Source organism: Brachyistius frenatus, unplaced genomic scaffold (assembly GCF_029030835.1).
Source record: "Brachyistius frenatus isolate BFR_SWC_R1_liver_20210118 unplaced genomic scaffold, ASM2903083v1 Contig_195, whole genome shotgun sequence".
Taxonomy (NCBI): Eukaryota; Metazoa; Chordata; class Actinopteri; family Embiotocidae; genus Brachyistius; species Brachyistius frenatus.
Window position 1 is genome coordinate 78,160 of NW_027210794.1, and position 19,997 is coordinate 98,156.

At 38.2% G+C, this 19,997-nt stretch overlaps 1 protein-coding gene across 1 annotated transcript in view; it reads left to right on the forward strand.

Annotated features, from left to right (window-relative positions):
- Positions 1-907: 907 nt before the first annotated feature.
- The window catches only part of LOC138632806 (solute carrier family 23 member 2), a 41,071-nt gene continuing 21,981 nt past the window's right edge, over positions 908-19,997 (forward strand). Inside the window, exons 1-5 of the mRNA XM_069718643.1 lie at positions 908-1,095; positions 9,574-9,729; positions 14,516-14,673; positions 16,682-16,865; positions 18,215-18,396. Coding sequence (XP_069574744.1) covers positions 1,024-1,095; positions 9,574-9,729; positions 14,516-14,673; positions 16,682-16,865; positions 18,215-18,396 — 752 coding nt within the window. The 5' untranslated portion in view covers positions 908-1,023. The remainder of the gene's footprint in view (positions 1,096-9,573; positions 9,730-14,515; positions 14,674-16,681; positions 16,866-18,214; positions 18,397-19,997) is intronic.

Here is a 19,997-nt window from a genome sequence, read left to right on the forward strand (position 1 = left end):
TGGAGACTGGGCGTCACATCCTGAAGCCCGCTGAAGAAAAGTAAACTCATCATATCTGTCTTCCAGCCTCTTTTGACTTTTTACAAATATTTATCCGAGCTCAAAGAGAACTAGAGAACCATAACACATGGAATATTATATGGAATATTGTAAGAGAACGATTGAAATCCATTGTCATGATGTTTTTTTTTTGTTTTTTTTTAATATTTCCTCCTTATGTTGATACAAATAAAGCATTGTTTTGTGCTGTTACAAATTAACGGATCATACATCTATAGAGCCAGGTCATAAATACTATAAATACTGGTGGTAGAGAATGATTTAATAAAAGATCGTAGGTAACTGCAAGTTGGAAAAGGTGTGATTGAAATGAAGTTTCAAAAGTTGTACCAGAGGCTGTTTCAGAGTAAATGACCTGAACACAGCATGACTGCAGCCGATACTCCCGGAGCCGAATGGTTAATCTGAGTTAACGTGAGTCTGTGGAACACAATGATCTGTTTGTGGTAAAATACATCTGTTATTAGAGGCTCTGTCATCTTTCTAAATACATAATGTATGATAATGTGACAGGTACTAACATGGAGTCTATTGTAGTCCAGCTCAGGTGAACACAAGTTGAACTTTAATGACTCTTCAGTGACACTTGTTCCGCAAATTTCTTCCCTCCAAACCTTTGATAAGAGCAGATGAGTACGACAAATCAAAGATTCATGTGACAAACGTGCTCGTCTATCCTCATCAGATCTATCGTCACACAACAGCAGGCACATGACCGCAAGTCAGAGTCACTAAAACTCGCACCGTCCCAGCAGCTGACCACAAACAGTTCAGAGCCAGAGAGGAGATTACCAAACCGCAGAGCCGCTCTCTTCTTCACTTCTATACTCAGTTACCGTGGTGACGTCACGTTATCCTCTTTACATCTGCGGTCAGTGGAGAGTTTTACTCCCCCGGTGTGTGTTTGTGTGTTTATGAGGATCTTAAAGAGGTGGCCGTCAGCACCTTGCCTCAGTTACCAGAATGCATCTCACTCCGGAGGAGAAGATCGAGCTGGGACTGAAGGAGCGGGGCACCGTCAACCCGGCCTTTGGGGTAAGTGTCTTCATCCTCTCTGAGTTTTATAGTTTGGCTTTGAGACACCAACAAAGTCAAAGTTTCAAACACTGACTAAAGGTATAACACAAAGTATTTTACCATGAATGCTTTCAATATGAAAGTACTTTTAATTATTGTTTTACTTTTACGAGCAAACTAAGAGTGAAACTCGGAGGTAAATCTAAGCTGCTGTAGAATGTGAAATCACCAACGTGTGCATGTGTTCCACAAAACACGACATATTTCTGTGGAATCAATCGCATGGTTTCAAAGTGTGTCGTAAACAAGTCTTAAGTGTAACAAACCAGAAATAATAAAACATCAACCAAGAAACATAAAGTGAATATCGTATATTGTTGCATGTGTGTGTGTGTGTGTGTGTGTGTGTGTGTGTGTGTGTGTGTGTGTGTGTGTGTGTGTGTGTGTGTGTGTGTGTGTGTGTGTGTGTGTGTGTGTGTGTGTGTGTGTGTGTGTGTGTGATTGGTAAAAGTTGGGAGTGCATGGGGAGTGTGAGTGTACACAGCTGAGTCTCAACGAACTGAAGAATTTAGAAAAGTTGGGAAGCAAAACAAACTCAACTGCAGATGTTTGAACACAAACCCGTCGATAACTGCAGAAACAAAAAATACATGCGGAAGCAAAAGGCCTCATTTAAAATAGTTGTTCTTGTATATATACTTATATATACACAACAAAATAATCAATTCACAGATATTGAATTAGGGATAATACATTTTAATATTTTGATTAATCCTGCTGACTTCTATCCACATGAAGTTTTCATGGTTGATTTTAAAGTCTTCGTCATTATCAAGATCATGATGTTTATTCCAGTTGTGCATGTTTTCCATGAGATGCATCTCAAACTAATTCAACTTCTGTTTCCTGGTCTGTTTATTTTACTGTGGATGCTTCAATCCCAAAATAAATTAAAAGTTTTACAGTATTTAGAAACTCTTTTTTATGAGCTTTATTGTCCGTGACAGTTTTCTCTGGTAGAACAATACTGAAAGACGATGCTAATCAGGTTATTTGTTTCAAACAAATACAAGATGTGTCATCTTCCTCGTAGATAATCTGATCGTATGTAAGATTTACAGCTAAAACTATCCAAGGTGTTTATTAAATCTGGCCAGATAACGACTTCAAACCACAAAAAATGGAAGCAGCAAATGCAGGAATCATGTTTCTGGTTAAACTTTTAATAAAACTGATATATTTTTCATGCATCTGTGTAGCGTTGAAACACACATCTTCTACCCTCATTGTTCCTCATGCTGTGAAATAGGCACAAACTTTTTTTTGAAATCCTCGACACCTGATACATAATAGTCGTATTTGAAGCTCACTGGTGTGACGCAATAAAACAAAAAAAAAGAAAATGTGTTTTTGGCATTTTTTCCTACAATTTAAACAAAAGAGCTTTTGTTCGTCAGTTCGGGGAAGTCGAGCTGTTCCTGTTCATTTCAGAGTTTCAGGTATCCAGAGAGGATGAAGGCTAAACCATAAAAACAAAGGCTGGCTTCATGTTAAAGAGGAATCAATGTACCTTTGGTCACAGGAACATCGTCATGGTGCAGTAACTCCGACCCTTGAACTCCACGCTCGGGTTGTTTGAAATGCTGGTGGACAGAAGCAGTGGATTTTGGCTGGTGTTACTAAATATGGCACTTAATATGTGTATATGTGTGCATGCATGTTTGTCTGTGAGTGTGTAAATCAATAACCACATCTGCTCATCTCCCACACACTTCACTTCACTCCTGAAACTGGTCTGAAGCTTTAAGTGGAAGTTAAGAAAGATTTAGATCGTTTAGCTAAAATACAAGATTGACAGTTTTAAATAAGAAAACTGTCAATCCCAAATTAAAAAGGTACATTTAGATAAATATGATTAGATTTTCTGGTGTCATAAATATCAACATCATAGTCTATGTGGAACAAGAGATGAGGCAGGTGGATGGCATCTTTTGAAGACTAAAATACGTTTGATGTTTAATGTGGAGAAACTGTTTTGGTCATTAAGATGAGGCAACAAAGGTTGAGGTTCAGTGATCGTGTTTGAGGGAAGAACTCACTGATGAAGGCAAAACGGGTTCATCATTTAATCTGTACTGAAATGTTATGAACTGAATGTAAAAGCCAAAGAGTTGAGGTGGTTACGACTTTCACATATGTGAGTGTTAGACATAAACATTGATCTCATCTGGACCGCTTGTCTCCATCTTCATCACTGAACGAGTTCCTCAATGTTCTTCACAGCAGACAGAAAACCAATCCATCTTCCCATCGGCCCAGCTGTCAATCACATGATGCTGCACACTGAAACATCACGCTGGACGGATGATGGATGGATGGACTGTCGTCTGTTTTTATCATCCATCCATCCATCCATCCATCCATCCATCCATCCATCCATCCATCCATCCATCCATCCATCCATCCATCCATCCATCCATCCATCCATCCATCCATCCATCCATCCATCCATCCATCCATCCATCCATCCATCCAACCAACCAACCATCCATCCATCCATCCATCCATCCATCCATCCATCCATCCATCCATCCATCCATCCAACCAACCAACCAACCATCCATCCATCCATCCATCCATCCATCCATACATACATACATACATACATACATACATACATACATCATCCATCTATCCATCCATATATACGTCCATCCGTCCATCCATCCATCCATCCGTCCATCCGTCCATCCATCCGTCCATCCATCCATCCATCCATCCATCCATCCATCCATCCATCCATCCATCCATCCATCCATCCATCCATCCATCCATCCATCCATCCATCCATCCATCCATCCATCCATCCATCCATCCATCCATCCATCCATCCATCCATCCATCCATCCATCCATCCATCCATCCATCCATCCATCCATCCATCCATCCATCCATCCATCCATCTATCCATCCATCCATCCATCCATCCATCCATCTATCATCCATCCATCCATCCATCCATCCATCCATCCATCCATCCATCCATCCATCCATCCATCCATCCTTCCATCCATCCATCCATCCATCCATCCATCCATCCATCCATCCATCCATCCATCCATCCATCCATCCATCCATCCATCCATCCATCCATCCTGAGCTTTAATCACCTGAGAAATTACAATGATGTGTTCAGGGTAATAACATTTCCATCAAGATTTCCATCACATTTCTGCTGCCATTTAAATAAAATGGAGGATTATGTTTGGTGCCTTTAACTTTGAAATTGACACAAACACTGTCAAAACTAGTCATTATGAAGTTATTTTTGTATTTTTTTAATGCAAGCTTAAAAAACAAGAGGAACTCTTGCCTCTTTCATTAATGAAGATCCCGCCCATTTCGACGAATACAACTGAATTCAAGTAAACGTTTTTTAGACTCTGAATCAAAGAGGCCTGATTCACAATTAAAACTTAATAAATCATGATCAAAATTCTCAAATCTGTAAAAAAAAAATCTAACAAAACTATAAAAGACCATTTGTTTATAATCCAGATAATTTTATTCTCAGTTCATATTTGTTAAATTAGAAACTTTTTTTTTTTAGAAAACTTTTGATTCCAGTCTGAAAATTCGCCCTAAAAAAAGAAAATCGCTATTCTGGGATTATAAAGATAATACATAAAAATAAAGTAATATTCACAGGAACAATGCCATCTGTTAATTAAATACTAGACAATATTTTGGATTTGGAGGTTTTTTTTCTTCTTTTCTAACAACTAAACGCAGCAGCCGTCTCGTTAACTAACCCTTCATAGCTCAGTTATAAGTAGCTGACATGCTGCTTATTACAAAGCCTCCTCTTCTGTAGTTGGAGTTCAGGAAGGTAACCACTAGGTGGAAGCAAATGGTCGTACAATGACTGAAGCACATGTCTGTTTGTGCAACCTGCTGAGATCCTGGAACATGAAAGAAAACCAAAGCAGACGAGTCCATGACTGTTCAGTCTGTCTCGATCATCTGACTCCTGTCTGTGTGACAGAGATGTAACAGTGAGACGCACTTAGCATCACCTCTGAGACTCAACATCACCTCTGAGACTCAAACCTCTGAGACTCAACATCACCTCTGAGACTCAAACCTCTGAGACTCAACATCACCTCTGAGACTCAAACCTCTGAGACTCAACATCACCTCTGAGACTCAACATCACCTCTGAGACTCAACATCACCTCTGAGACTCAACATCACCTCTGAGACTCAAACCTCTGAGACTCAACATCACCTCTGAGACTCAAACCTCTGAGACTCAACATCACCTCTGAGACTCAACATCACCTCTGAGACTCAACATCACCTCTGAGACTCAACATCACCTCTGAGACTCAAACCTCTGAGACTCAACATCACCTCTGAGACTCAACATCACCTCTGAGACTCAACATCACCTCTGAGAGTCAAACCTCTGAGACTCAAACCTCTGAGACTCAACATCACCTCTGAGACTCAAACCTCTGAGACTCAGCAGGGTGGAAAGGCTTCGGCCCTGTCGGTGAACTTTGTTTTGAAACAGATTCTGTTTATGATATCTATTGTGTAATATGTGATGCATCTGGAGAGGATGTTGATGAAGGAGTTGAGAATCTGTTTATTATCACTGATATGATATAGTGCTCTGAGTAAAGACTTATTGATCGTTGACATTTTAGTGTGCTGATTTAAAAAGCAGAGATGAAAGTAACATCACACTGTCTTCAGCAATAACTCTTAAAATATAGTCTTTGTTGTGTGACATCATCTGTTTTGTCTTCCACTGTTTTCGCTTTAAATTATTAATAATAATGATTAATTCAGATCTACTTTTAAATCCTTGTGTTCGTAATAAAATAAACAAACTCTCTGTCCACTGACTTTGGTTAATGTGGCTGATTTATGTCGGTGTCTTGGCTTGTTAGGGTGTTAACGGCAGGCGTGAGATTAAAACACAACAAAAGGGACAAATCTGTCACTAATAACACTGCAGATTGTGGAGCTCTAATACAACAGCAGAAGATTTGTTCTCTGATTATTACAGAAGTCTACGTGTTGTTAGCGTGTAAACATGGACAGCATTGAGATGTGTAGTCAGGTTGTTCAAACCCGTCCAGGTTCAAACTGAATTTCAGAGTAGGAGCGTGCTTGTTTGTCTACGACTACCACTGAAGGGAGAAGTTAAATCATGTCCTTCCTTCCAGAGATGCTGCTGTCTAATATCAGAAATTTAAACCATGACAGAACTTTGTCTTTTTCTCCCAATAGCAAGCAGATTTAGAAAATAATTCAAGGCTTGTAAAAAACAACAACTAAGAGATTTGCAAAAGTTTATGGATTTCTTTAAAGAGTTAATACATTTTTTTATTTTTGCTAACTGCTAAATTTCCGACACATTCTCCGTGCAATGACTCCTCATATGTTGTCACCTCCTCCCTCACCTCGCCCACCTTTTCAACCCCCCCAGGAGCATCTCTGTCACATTTCAAACGTGGGTGTCATCTTCAGACTTCAAACAGACATGTCCTCAAAAGACTTGGTACAAGCCCTCTGGAAGCTGATCTGTCCTGGGTGGACTGTGTCAAGAGAGAAATGACCTCTTTGCATTTGAAGACAGCTCACATGGGAAATATAACACATAATATACTGTAAACACACTTATCTGGTAGAAATGAAACCTTCCTGGAAACAGAAGTCAAGGTCATATCTGTTATTTCATGTTTTCAGCTACATATTAGCCGAATTAATAATTTGTTCACGTTACAACTAAATTAGACGTCAGGACACTTCAAACAGGCAGATTTTAAAGAGTGTTTGTACTAACCAGCAGGAAACTGATCCGTCCCATGTGGCTCGTTTTAAGAGGGAGTCGGCTGAAGGAAAACTTGGGCATCTGGCTTCATAGCAAAAATTGGGTGTTTCGAATTAATTTGATTTTGATTTTATACACTTTATTAATCCCGGAGGGGAAATGTCTTCACTACAGCAGAGGGGCTCTCAGGGGAGCTGCTGCAGCAGGATGCCACTAGCGCAGCGCCAGGTAACCTGACCTGAGGTGCATGTTTTTGGATGATGGGAGGAAGCCGGAGAACCCGGAGAGAACCCACGCAAGCACAGGGAGAACATGCAAACTCCGCACAGAAAGGCCCAGGACCGGATTCGAACCTGGAACCTTTTTTGCTGTGAGGTGACAGTGCTAACCACTGCACCACCATGCCGCCCTCAATGTGACTACATTGCCACATGGAGGAGATGCTATGTCATTGTCCTGCTTCATCAACAACAATTTACTGATAAATCATCATATATAACTTGTATTTGTCACTTTTTTATTTTTTATTTTATTTGTCTTCTACTTCTGACCTCTGCCCTTGGATAGTTGAAATAAGGCCTCTAAGTTTCATACCAGAAGACCACACTATGCATTTTTCTCACATTTGAATTATTTTTCTTGTTCCTGATGTCCCCAAAATTTAAAAGACAAGAAAACTGCATCTTTCCAGGAATAAAACACTTTCAAACCAACGTAAATGAGATCTCAGATGTCAGTCTTCCTTCAGGAAGAGTAAATTGAGGTTAGTTGAACAAATGTTGCCTCTGATGTCCTGAATGCTTATTTAGTTGACACCTTGATGGAAAATATCTTATATCAGCACACCTTTATGTAACAGAACCTCTGGCGCTGTCTGCCTTGGGTTCCAACATTTGAACAGTAGTCAGAGCCAGAAACAAGGTCAAAGGTCAGGGCTTCAGTGAACTTTCCCTGCTTGTTAAACCTGGATATTTGGCTGAGTGGAGACCAACACTCAGGCCTGTAACTGAAGTCTACTTCTGGTAGCTGCTGCATAAGAGAATTAATGAATTGTTGAATTACAAATTCTTTTAGGGTAAAGGTTCATGTCCCACAACATTACTCCCCACCACCCCGACTTGCCACATTTGGCTCTTTGTTTCTCTCTGTTCCCACAAAAATGTGGGGCACCTGACACTTCAGCTCTCAAATGTGCATGTACCAAAAATAATGTGTAACTCAGGCGCTGACTTTAATCAAGTCACATAACTAGAAATAATTTCTCGCAAAGGTTATTGCTTCCGACTGCTCTGTACATCTCATGTTGCTGCGCTGCGTCTGGACACAACAAACGAAGTCTCTGAGCTTTTTTTTTGGAAGGGGGAGATCTCGTTAAATGGAACTGGTCATTGAGGTTGAACGTGAAAATGAACCGAGTAAAAATATGCAGTAACTTTTATATTACCCCAACTTCACCTGTCAGTACTCGTCACCAGACATGGCATGAAAAGCAAGTGCCGCCTATATTTGCATACGGTACTGCATACATCAGTGCATGCTGGTACATCCCACAACACCGGCCTACAATCACATAAAACCAGAGGCTTTAAGTAGCTGCTGGGTAGCTTTGCTTTAAAAAAGTTTTATACTGTAATGTGGTTTATTTTTCATGTGACATAAATGCAAACCATTACAAAGCATCAACTTGATTTAAATGAATGCAAATATGAAGCATTCTATTAATGCCGTTAACATCACTCTCATTAATTATTGCCTTTCCCCCTTTGACACACACACACACACACACACACACACACACACACACACACACACACACACACACACACACACACACACACACACACACACACACACACACACACACACACACACACACACACACACACACACACCAAACTGAGCATGTCATACATTTATTACATGAATTGCACCAAAATTTGTGCAATTGAAAAATATTTACCTGCTCGATAACTATTTTTAATAGTAAAATACAGTCCTCCTGTTTGATTTCAGCAACACAAAATGTAATCACCAACTAAACATCTTGTTTTTCTTCATGTTTTAAAGCCTCGGCTGTAAATCCAACCTCCTCCAACCTGGCAAACTCACTGCCTCACTTCTTCTCTTTGAATTTGAACCCACAATAACAAGTATGTTATCATCTCTGTGAATGACAGGATGGGGGGAAATGTTAAAGTGCAACATAAATAAATGTCGATTAAACCAACTCATAACGTTTACAGGGTCAGAGTGAGTGTGAGGCCACTGCTGACCGGCCTCAGCTTTATGCATCTTGATAGGGAGGTATGTCGTTCACACCACTTGCCCTCCGCTATTGCTGACATACATGTTGCACTTGTCATATTAATTCCCTGACGTACACTCAGTATTTCTGCCTCATCAGTGAAGATGGAAGGCTTTCCGCAAAACCATCCTCACTTTCAAGGACAAAGAAAAACAAAACGTCTCTGGTATGTTAGCAGCAACAAGGAATGATTAGTTGTAGTTATGTTTTTTCTTGTCAGATCGTTCCAGTCTGGGAGTTGGTGTCCAAATAATCTGGCTAGAATTAAAGCAGAATTGTTTTTTATTTGATCTTGCTTGGTGAAAGGACCTGGCTTGATTAATGACTTGTTTTTCTTCTTTCCAAGGGCAAAGACAGTGATGAACAGCCACAGCTGACCGTTAACATCGGGGAGTCACACATGGAGGAAACTCTGGAGGAGACGGTGGATGAAGGAGTGGATCTGGTCTACTCCCTCAATGACAGGCCGCCGTGGTACCTCTGCATCCTGCTTGGCTTCCAGGTAAATTTATCTCAAGACTTGTTTGGTGCAGTGTCATGAAAGTATAATTTGTCGACCTATCTTGAACGTGATAGTCATGTAGACAACATTCAGCAGATATATTTTTACACAGTCCTGGTGTGCCTTTGTGAAGTTGTGTTGGCTATACAAAATAATTATGTTCACCTTCAGCAGGCACAAGGTCAGATAAGGATTCATTAATCATATTTTGGTGTGTGTGTGTGTGTGTGGGGGGGGGGCATGGTGCGGTGCATCGTTCACAGGCAACAGGAGCAGTCTCTAAACTTGAAATGTTTATCGTATTCAAAGCACTTGATGATATTACGGTCCTTTTAAAGGAACTGCCACATACATGTAGTCAATATGGGATTAAACATAACATCATCTGATCCAGCAGCACTTAACAAGCCAAGGGCTTTGTTTTGTTTATTTAAGGCAGACATCTAGGAATATATAAGAGCATATATCTAATATTCAGGGGTAGAGTGAAGATACAAGGACAAGAACATGATAAAAGAAATGTGGTGCTTGGGCTTACATAAGGAAATCAAAAGAGCAGAAGGTCCTGAGATGGTTTCAGAGCTGAGCAGCCGTGACATTTGAATCATGCAGTAAAATCTGTTACATGAAGCATTTCAAATGGATAAACTTGGATATATAGATATTTTTAGACTGTCATATTTTCAGTTTTCTTGACTTCTGAGGTGCCTAAGCTTACTTTAAAGTGACTAACTCTAACCCTGGTCAGTCAGTCTTTGTACAATTTAACACTTTATATACTGTATATATATATTAATGGGTTAAGTCTTTAATGTTTTGTGTACAGTTTAAATAACTGTTACTCAAACAGGAGCCCTGTTATTTAGCTCTGTAATTTAATGAGCATTCACAACATGTTGCTGCAATGTTTGACTCATTTAATTGTTTTGATTAGTTTGGCAAACAGCATTTGACATTGTCTACATACCTGTTGCTAAAGTGCATTAAAAAAAAAATGCAAAAAATGTATCAGTTGGTTTATTATTGTTTTATTGCTCTTAATATGTGCCCATTGTTAGATAATTGCCATAATAGTACTGGTGTTAAACATGTAAACAAGAAGTTTTCGGTGATCACTTCAAAAGGTACATTACATACACTTAAGTTACATTATAGACAGGTAGATAAGTCATGAAAGTTATTTAATGGACCGACTGTCATTCCCTTTAAGACCACTGTGATGCAGCAGACTGTCACTTTATTATGAATGCAAAACTTGACGTACTTGTCTGGAGGTTCAGGCTCTAATCACTGAATTTATGGTACAATGAGTCGGCCTCCATGGGCTGATGCTGTTAAATTGAACATCAATTTATCAACAATCAATTTATTATAAATACCTCTTCACTTTGTATTATGATAACTGCTGCCCAATGTAAGAAGCGTTCAAGGATATAAGACAAAATCCTGCGTCTTATAAACACTGATATTAATTAAATGACAAAGTGAACAAAGAACACTCATCCAATACAGTGAAATCAGGAGCTGGAAGCATGTTGAGAGGTGAACAGTCCGTTTATTTATTAACACCTTAACATCTCTTTATTATATTAACACCACAACATCCATTTATTTATTAACACCTCAACATCAGTTTATTTATTAACACCTCAACATCAGTTTATTTATTAACACCTCAACATCAGTTTATTTATTAACACCACAACATCAGTTTATTTATTAACACCTCAACATCAGTTTATTTATTAACACCTCAACATCAGTTTATTTATTAACACCTTAACATCTTTTTATTATATTAACACCTCAACATCAGTTTATTTATTAACACCTCAACATCAGTTTATTTATTAACACCTCAACATCAGTTTATTTATTAACACCTCAACATCAGTTTATTTATTAACACCTCAACGTCAGTTTATTTATTAACACCTCAACATCAGTTTATTTATTAACACCTCAACATCAGTTTATTTATTAACACCTCAACATCAGTTTATTTATTAACACCTCAACATCAGTTTATTTATTAACACCTCAGCATCAGTTTATTTATTAACACCACAACATCAGTTTATTTATTAACACCTTAACATCTTTTTATTATATTAACACCTCAACATCAGTTTATTTATTAACACCTTAACATCTTTTTATTATATTAACACCTCAACATCAGTTTATTTATTAACACCCCAACATCAGTTTATTTATTAACACCTCAACATCAGTTTATTTATTAACACCTCAACATCAGTTTATTTATTAACACCTCAACATCAGTTTATTTATTAACACCTCAACATCAGTTTATTTATTAACACCTTAACATCTTTTTATTATATTAACACCTCAACATCAGTTTATTTATTAACACCTCAACATCAGTTTATTTATTAACACCTCAACATCAGTTTATTTATTAACACCTCAACATCAGTTTATTTATTAACACCTTAACATCTTTTTATTATATTAACACCTCAACATCAGTTTATTTATTAACACCTTAACATCTTTTTATTATATTAACACCTCAACATCAGTTTATTTATTAACACCTTAACATCTTTTTATTATATTAACACCTCAACATCAGTTTATTTATTAACACCTCAACATCAGTTTATTTATTAACACCTCAACATCAGTTTATTTATTAACACCTCAACATCAGTTTATTTATTAACACCTCAGCATCAGTTTATTTATTAACACCACAACATCAGTTTATTTATTAACACCTCAACATCAGTTTATTTATTAACACCTCAACATCAGTTTATTTATTAACACCTTAACATCTTTTTATTATATTAACACCTCAACATCAGTTTATTTATTAACACCTTAACATCTTTTTATTATATTAACACCTCAACATCAGTTTATTTATTAACACCCCAACATCAGTTTATTTATTAACACCTCAACATCAGTTTATTTATTAACACCTCAACATCAGTTTATTTATTAACACCTCAACATCAGTTTATTTATTAACACCTCAACATCAGTTTATTTATTAACACCTTAACATCTTTTTATTATATTAACACTTCAACATCAGTTTATTTATTAACACCCCAACATCAGTTTATTTATTAACACCTCAACATCAGTTTATTTATTAACACCTCAACATCAGTTTATTTATTAACACCTTAACATCTTTTTATTATATTAACACCTCAACATCAGTTTATTTATTAACACCTCAACGTCAGTTTATTTATTAACACCCCAACATCAGTTTATTTATTAACACCTCAACATCAGTTTATTTATTAACACCTCAACATCAGTTTATTTATTAACACCTTAACATCTTTTTATTATATTAACACCTCAACATCAGTTTATTTATTAACACCTTAACATCTTTTTATTATATTAACACCTCAACGTCAGTTTATTTATTAACACCTCAACATCAGTTTATTTATTAACACCTCAACATCAGTTTATTTATTAACACCTCAACATCAGTTGATTTATTAACACCTCAACATCAGTTGATTTATTAACACCTCAACATCAGTTGATTTATTAACACCTCAACATCAGTTTATTTATTAACACCTCAACATCAGTTTATTTATTAACACCTCAACATCAGTTTATTTATTAACACCTCAACATCTTTTTATTATATTAACACCTCAACATCAGTTTATTTATTAACACCTCAACATCAGTTTATTTATTAACACCTCAACATCAGTTTATGTATTAACACCTTAACATCTTTTTATTTATTAACACCTCAACGTCAGTTTATTTATTAACACCACAACATCCGTTTATTTATTAACACCTCAACATCAGTTTATTTATTAACAGTTTAGTTACTGGCAGAGGCACCAATATTGCACTGCACCGATGCATCTTCAACAACGCACTTCCTGTTGTGCCGTTCCTCCCATCTCAGCCCAGCCGGGTTCAGCTTGGTCGACAAAAATTGCAAACGGGCACAAGCGCAGGTCAAAGCCAGTTGAGCCGCACCAAAATAACAACGTCCCAAAGAACACGAACAGCTGTCACTGTGTTTAAAGTCCCGTATATCATCTATCCCACTGCCCCCGACCTCCATACGATGTAGTGTTGGTCACTCTTTATAACACGTAACCTGACCTCCTGCTTCGCTCCCATCGTATCTGTTAAAGAAAATAGAGCTGTTACATTGAGCTGCCTGGACAGACGCCCCTGAGAGGACAGTCTGGTGCTGAAAAGATGAACTTTTGTCAATTCTCAGATGAACACGTTCTCTAGAGATGACGTGAGGCCATCATAGTCGGCCTCGAGGAATCCCCCTCGCTGTTTCCTGTCATGAAACTGATCTTAAATATCTTCCTCTGACTGATATGAGTGGCCAGTTCGAAAACAGTCCCATGACATCTGCTGAGCCCTTTCAACATCTGTCTTCTATTTATTTTACCCTTTGTCCAAATTCTTTTGGATAAACGGCACAGTGGATGATATAACAAACTAGTCATAGATCAGTTTGAAGGATTTAGGAGAATCTATTGGTAGACATAGAATATATTATCCATAATTATGTTTTCATTAGTTTATAATCACCTAAAACTAAGAATCATTGTGTTTCCGTAACCTCAGAACTAGAACAAGCCCTTCTTGTCTCCATATGAAGTGGATCATGTAATCTCAACCCGACTGGTTCAGAATAAACCTAAACAATGATTAACTGGGTTTAAAGGAACATGTTTTTCAGCACTTACAAAAAGTATTATATAATAAAGTACTATTTATCCTCTTTTTGCAGCATTACATCCTCGCATTCGGTGGCATCATTGCCGTGCCGCTGATCCTAGCCGAGCCACTCTGCATAAAAGACAACAACACTGCCAAGAGCCAGCTCATCTCCACCATCTTCTTTGTGTCAGGATTAAGTACGCTGCTCCAGACGGCTGTCGGAACCAGGTAACACCGGACCGGGATGGACCAGTTGACACACACGAACACACACACACACACACACACACACACACACACACACACACACACACACACACACACACACACACACACACACACACACACACACACACACTGACACACACTGCCTCATAAGGTGTTAAAAAAAAAAACTCACAAAGGTCTGTTGTCCAAACACACACACACACACACACACACACACACACACACACATTTGAATGTGTGTGTGTGTGTGTGTGTGTGTGTGTGTGTGTGTGTGTGTGTGTGTGTGTGTGTGTGTGTGTGTTCGTGCTTTAAATAGCGCCGTCAGTCAGTTTGAAGATTTATAGCCGGTGCAATCTGACCCACTTCAGAATGTTTCTCGTCGTCTTTATTGTTTCACCTTTGAACTGTGAATGTTTTACACCACCGTTGATAAGAAAGCTTTTACATTGTAATTTCCTGAGGATTAAGTTGCAGGGTGGCTCTGCCCTCCTACATGCGCTGCCTCCCTGCAGTAGTCCAGGGATGGTTTCACAAACTGGATGCAGAGATGAAACAAAGCAGAGCAGCATTTTAACAGCCTTCAGTAATTACCTTTAATACAGAGATGTAAAATCCTGGTAGCTGAGCACTTTGATTACAATAATTCCTCTGATGCATTCATCTTTATGCTTCTTGATTTTTCCTGTCTGCGTGGGAGGTGGTGCGGTGGTACAACACAGTGCAGAGCTCCTCAAACATCCCTCTGCACTGTGGAGCAGTGAGCCTGAGCAAATAGCTAATGCCTTTGTTTGAGGTCTCCACCTACACAGTTTGGCAAAAGCTTAAAAGGACGAAAATGGGATTGCAGCAAAAACTTTGACATTGAACAATCAGTACGTTGATCCTTATTTTTACTGCACTTCTCAAATGGTGGTCTGGTGAGTTTTATGAAAGGAGAACATACAGATACTAACTCAAAAACATTCAGACAAAAGTGCATAAAAAGTACGTATGCTGCAAGACAACAACAGCAACGAAAAATGACAAACTGTACTGCACGAGCCTGGTACGTATTATTTCATGCAAAGCCGCAGTGAAAACACGTTTTTCTATTTAGGTTTTAAACAAGTAAAACTCTACAGCCACCTCGATTTAATCTAACCTTCATGAGAAATTTCCCCTCGGGGATTAATAAAGTGTATAAAATAAAAAAATAAAAAAATAAATAAAATAAAAAAATGAGTGTAATTGAATATTTTGTTTTGCAAATTTAGTGTTGAGCATTCAACAAGGAAAACTAACAAAATACAAAATGGACTTGTGAAAAAAAAAATTAGGATGACAAGCACAAGATCTTAAAAAGAAAAGAATTGCTAAATTGCAGAAGAAAGTAAGAATACAGTAAATGTCCAACATGGGAATTGCTGCAGGGGAAATAGTTGTAACTGTTCCCAACTGGGGAGGGGTTGTTGTAATTGCAAGGCAGATGTGTTAGGAACAGCTGCTCCACGTTAGGACTTAAGACATTATGACATGAACCATCTCCGACAGGTCAGTTTCAAAAGCTGAAACCTGCCATTGTATTATATCATCACATGAGGATTCAGCAGTTTGTTCCTTATTTTTCCCTTTCTATATAATGTATATACTGTATATGCGTACTGTGCATTTTATATTTTATATTTATATTTTTACTGCTATTTTATTGCTTTCTATTATTCTATTATTATCTATTGCTTCCTGTATGCTGCTGTAGCAAAAAAATGTCCCCTTGGGGATTAATAAAGTAACTACCTAACCTAACCTAACCTATGAAAACCTTGTTGAGATTTTCAGAATCATCAGGATTTGAAACCAAAAATCACTTTTTTTTTGGTTTCCTGATGGGACTTCCTGTCACTGAGAAAAGCAACATACTCATTCCAGCTGTCTTCCTTTTGGACGGCCTTGATCCAGGTCACTTAAGTCTGCAGAGACATGACATAATTTGGTCCAGTGACCTCTGACCTTTGACCCCATCAACTTACAGGTTACCGATCCTCCAGGGTGGGACCTTCAGTTTCATCACTCCGACCCTGGCCATCCTTGCTCTGCCCAAGTGGCAGTGTCCGGCCCCCAATGCACCTGTGATGCTGTCCGTGCAGATGCAGAATGGCACCGGCCCGTTGCAGATGGAAAATTCTGACGAGGTCTGGATGTCACGGATACGTGAGGTATGTGAAATATTTACTTGTGTGAAGTGATGAGCCTCAAAACCTGCTTCTTGTCAGCAGTGAAATCGTTCCTTATGTCTCAGTATACAGTCAGTTACAGATGTTTTTAAAGTATGATCTATAGCTGTACAGAAACCATACCTTTACATACCTTTCAGTAGGAGAGATTGATGGAGCATTAAAGGAGCTCTTTTGCCTGAACTTGCCAGTAAAAATCTTTTTTACAAGATTTATACCTTTGAATGATGTGTTAGTGACAGTGGAGGGTTAGATTTTAAACATAATACGGTTTGCAGTCATAGATCCTGAATTTATGAAGCTCCTTGTCCAGGTTTTATACGTTTTTCTCACATTTGTAGCGCTTAAGTTCTCATTTGTACTTCTTTTGGTTTTACTGAAGATGTAGCATATGAATGCATGCAATCAATCAGCCACAAAAAATAAAACAGGATCTCTTGAAACGTCTTATATTAGGCTTCTACAAAAACTGCCTCATAAGGTGTTAAAAAAAAAAATCTCAATTTAATTTCCAAAGGTCTGTTGTCCAAACGAACACAGACCTTAATGGATATAATAAATATTTTTTTTTTTTGATTTTGATTTTATACACTTTATTAATCCCCGAGGGGAAATGTCTTCACTACAGCAGGGGGGCTCTCAGGGGGAGCTGCTGCAGCAGGCTGCCACTAGCGCGGCGCCAGGTAACCTGACCTGAGGTGCATGTTTTTGGATGATGGGAGGAAGCCGGAGAACCCGGAGAGAACCCACGCAAGCACAGGGAGAACATGCAAACTCCACACAGAAAGGCCCAGGACCGGATTTGAACCCGGAACCTTTTTTGCTGTGAGGTGACAGTGCTAACCACTGCACCACCGTGCCGCCCTTATTGCTCACTGTTTGCAAAAAGTGGCTGAAAAATCCACTTCATTTGAGTCTTTTTTTTATATTAACTGATAAGAAGAAAGGTTTGTTAATTTCAGCCCAAAATTATATTTTTTGAAAAATTCCAGGAAAAATATTTTAAAAATATAATCGCAAAAAAATGTCATTTAATCTGCTTTGCATCTAGTAAATAATTCTAGTTTCAATAATCTGGTTTGACCGTGGTATTACAAATCATTTGAAGAGTCTCAAATTTAATGTGATGAATATTGCTGAAACCGTGGATTTGAAATACCACAACTGTGTTCTGCCATTTAAAACCAGGTAGTTCTGAGCACTGAGTGTTCATGTAAAAAACCTAAAGTCAAAGTGAAGCATCAGACTGGATGTGCAGTATGTTTCACAGGTAGATATGAAACACCTGTCTCTGCCATCAGGATTAAAACCATGTCTCTTGTCTTCCACAGATCCAGGGAGCCATCCTGGTGTCCTCTCTGCTCCAGATCATCCTGGGCTTTTCAGGGCTGGTGGGCCTGGTGCTCAAATATATCGGCCCTCTGGCTATCGCTCCCACCATCAACCTCATTGGCCTGTCGTTGTTCATTGAAGCTGGGAAGAAGTCTGGAGGTCACTGGGGAATAGCTGCTCTGTGAGTGAATGCCTTTCATCAAGTTATTGTTCCAACATGAGTTTCTTCTTGGAAAAGAAGTTTCAAGAAGTCTCTGGGCTTCACAGACAGTAGGTCGGCCTCATTTTTTTGGTCATTTGGTCCAAAATCTCTCACAAACATCCAGCTGGGACTGTAAAGGTTATTCAGGAATCCTCACTGTCTCAACTCAATAATTCATACATGTCCTTTATTTATCACCTGTCTTTATGTCAGTAAACTCACTTTATCAGGAACACCACACTCACACTGGATAGAGCCTTTCTTCTGGCTCTAAGCAGCCTCAGTTCTTGGTGTCATGGATTCCAGGAGATGTTGGAAGCATTCCTTTGATATTTACATGACTTATCACATGATTTCTGCAGATTTGTGAGCTTCACATTCATGATGTGAATCTCTCTTTCTACCACATCCCAAAGGTGTGTTCTTCTGGAGTCAGATCAGGTGATCAGGGAGGCCGCTGAACGCGGCCATGTTCAGAAAACCAGTGGAAATACGGATAATATAACTCAATGCTATATTTGCTACTTCATCTTTGATTAAATATTAAAGTGAACAAAGAACACCGATAAAGTGGTCAGGTGCTGGAACGATGTCGAGAAGTGAGTAAGTTACGCACAATAAAAACTCCAGATGCAATTCATTTATTAATATGATGGAGAGCAATGTGCTCCAAACATCACTGATGTAGTCTGTTAATAAATAAACTGCACCGGGAGCTTTGTCTGTGGATAATTTACTTTCCAATCAATGATTAAAAGGTCTAAGCTGTCATGTATAAATGACACAGTGTCAGCCTCCGTGGTCTTACGCAGCTGCTAGATTACTAAACCAGACGAGTAGGTGAAAAAACTATTTAATTGTTACTCCACCATATGTAATTTAATTGGATTTAATTTGTAGATAATCCAAATTGTATGTTAATTATATGAAATTATATTAATGATATATTAAATAGCTCTGCCTCATAGGCATGTTTTGGCTGGGTTGCACTTAGACCTGGTATGATCACAACAATCACAAAAAAACACAGCAAAATCCTGGCGAGACTGACACAATGAGACAACTAACCCAGTAGTGTGGTCCTGAAGGTGAATTTTCCTCTGAACTCTGCATATTTTCAAACCTGACAGGACTGGAACCCGCTGAGGTCCCATCCACCTCACTGTTGCATGTGCTAAGAGGCTCTTTTCATTGGATAATTGCATGAACACGCAGGTGTTCCTAATAATCTTAAAGTTTATAATACTGAGTAAAAAGTTGAATTAACTTTATAGTCATTATGAAGGGTGTAGTTTTTGATGCTCTTTAATTATAAATATATAAAGTGAGATGAGGAGTCATTCAAATATTGAACTATAATACAACGCCACCTCCAAAAAAAGTTGGGACGCTGTGCAAAATGTAACAGAATGCAATGATTTGCAAATCCCATATTTTATTACAGATAGACTAAAGACAACATATCAAATGTTGAAAATGAGAAATTTTATTGTTTTATAATAAATATATGCTTATTTTGAATTTGATGTCAGCAACACGTCTCCATAAGTTGATCCAGGATCATGTTCACCACTGAGCTG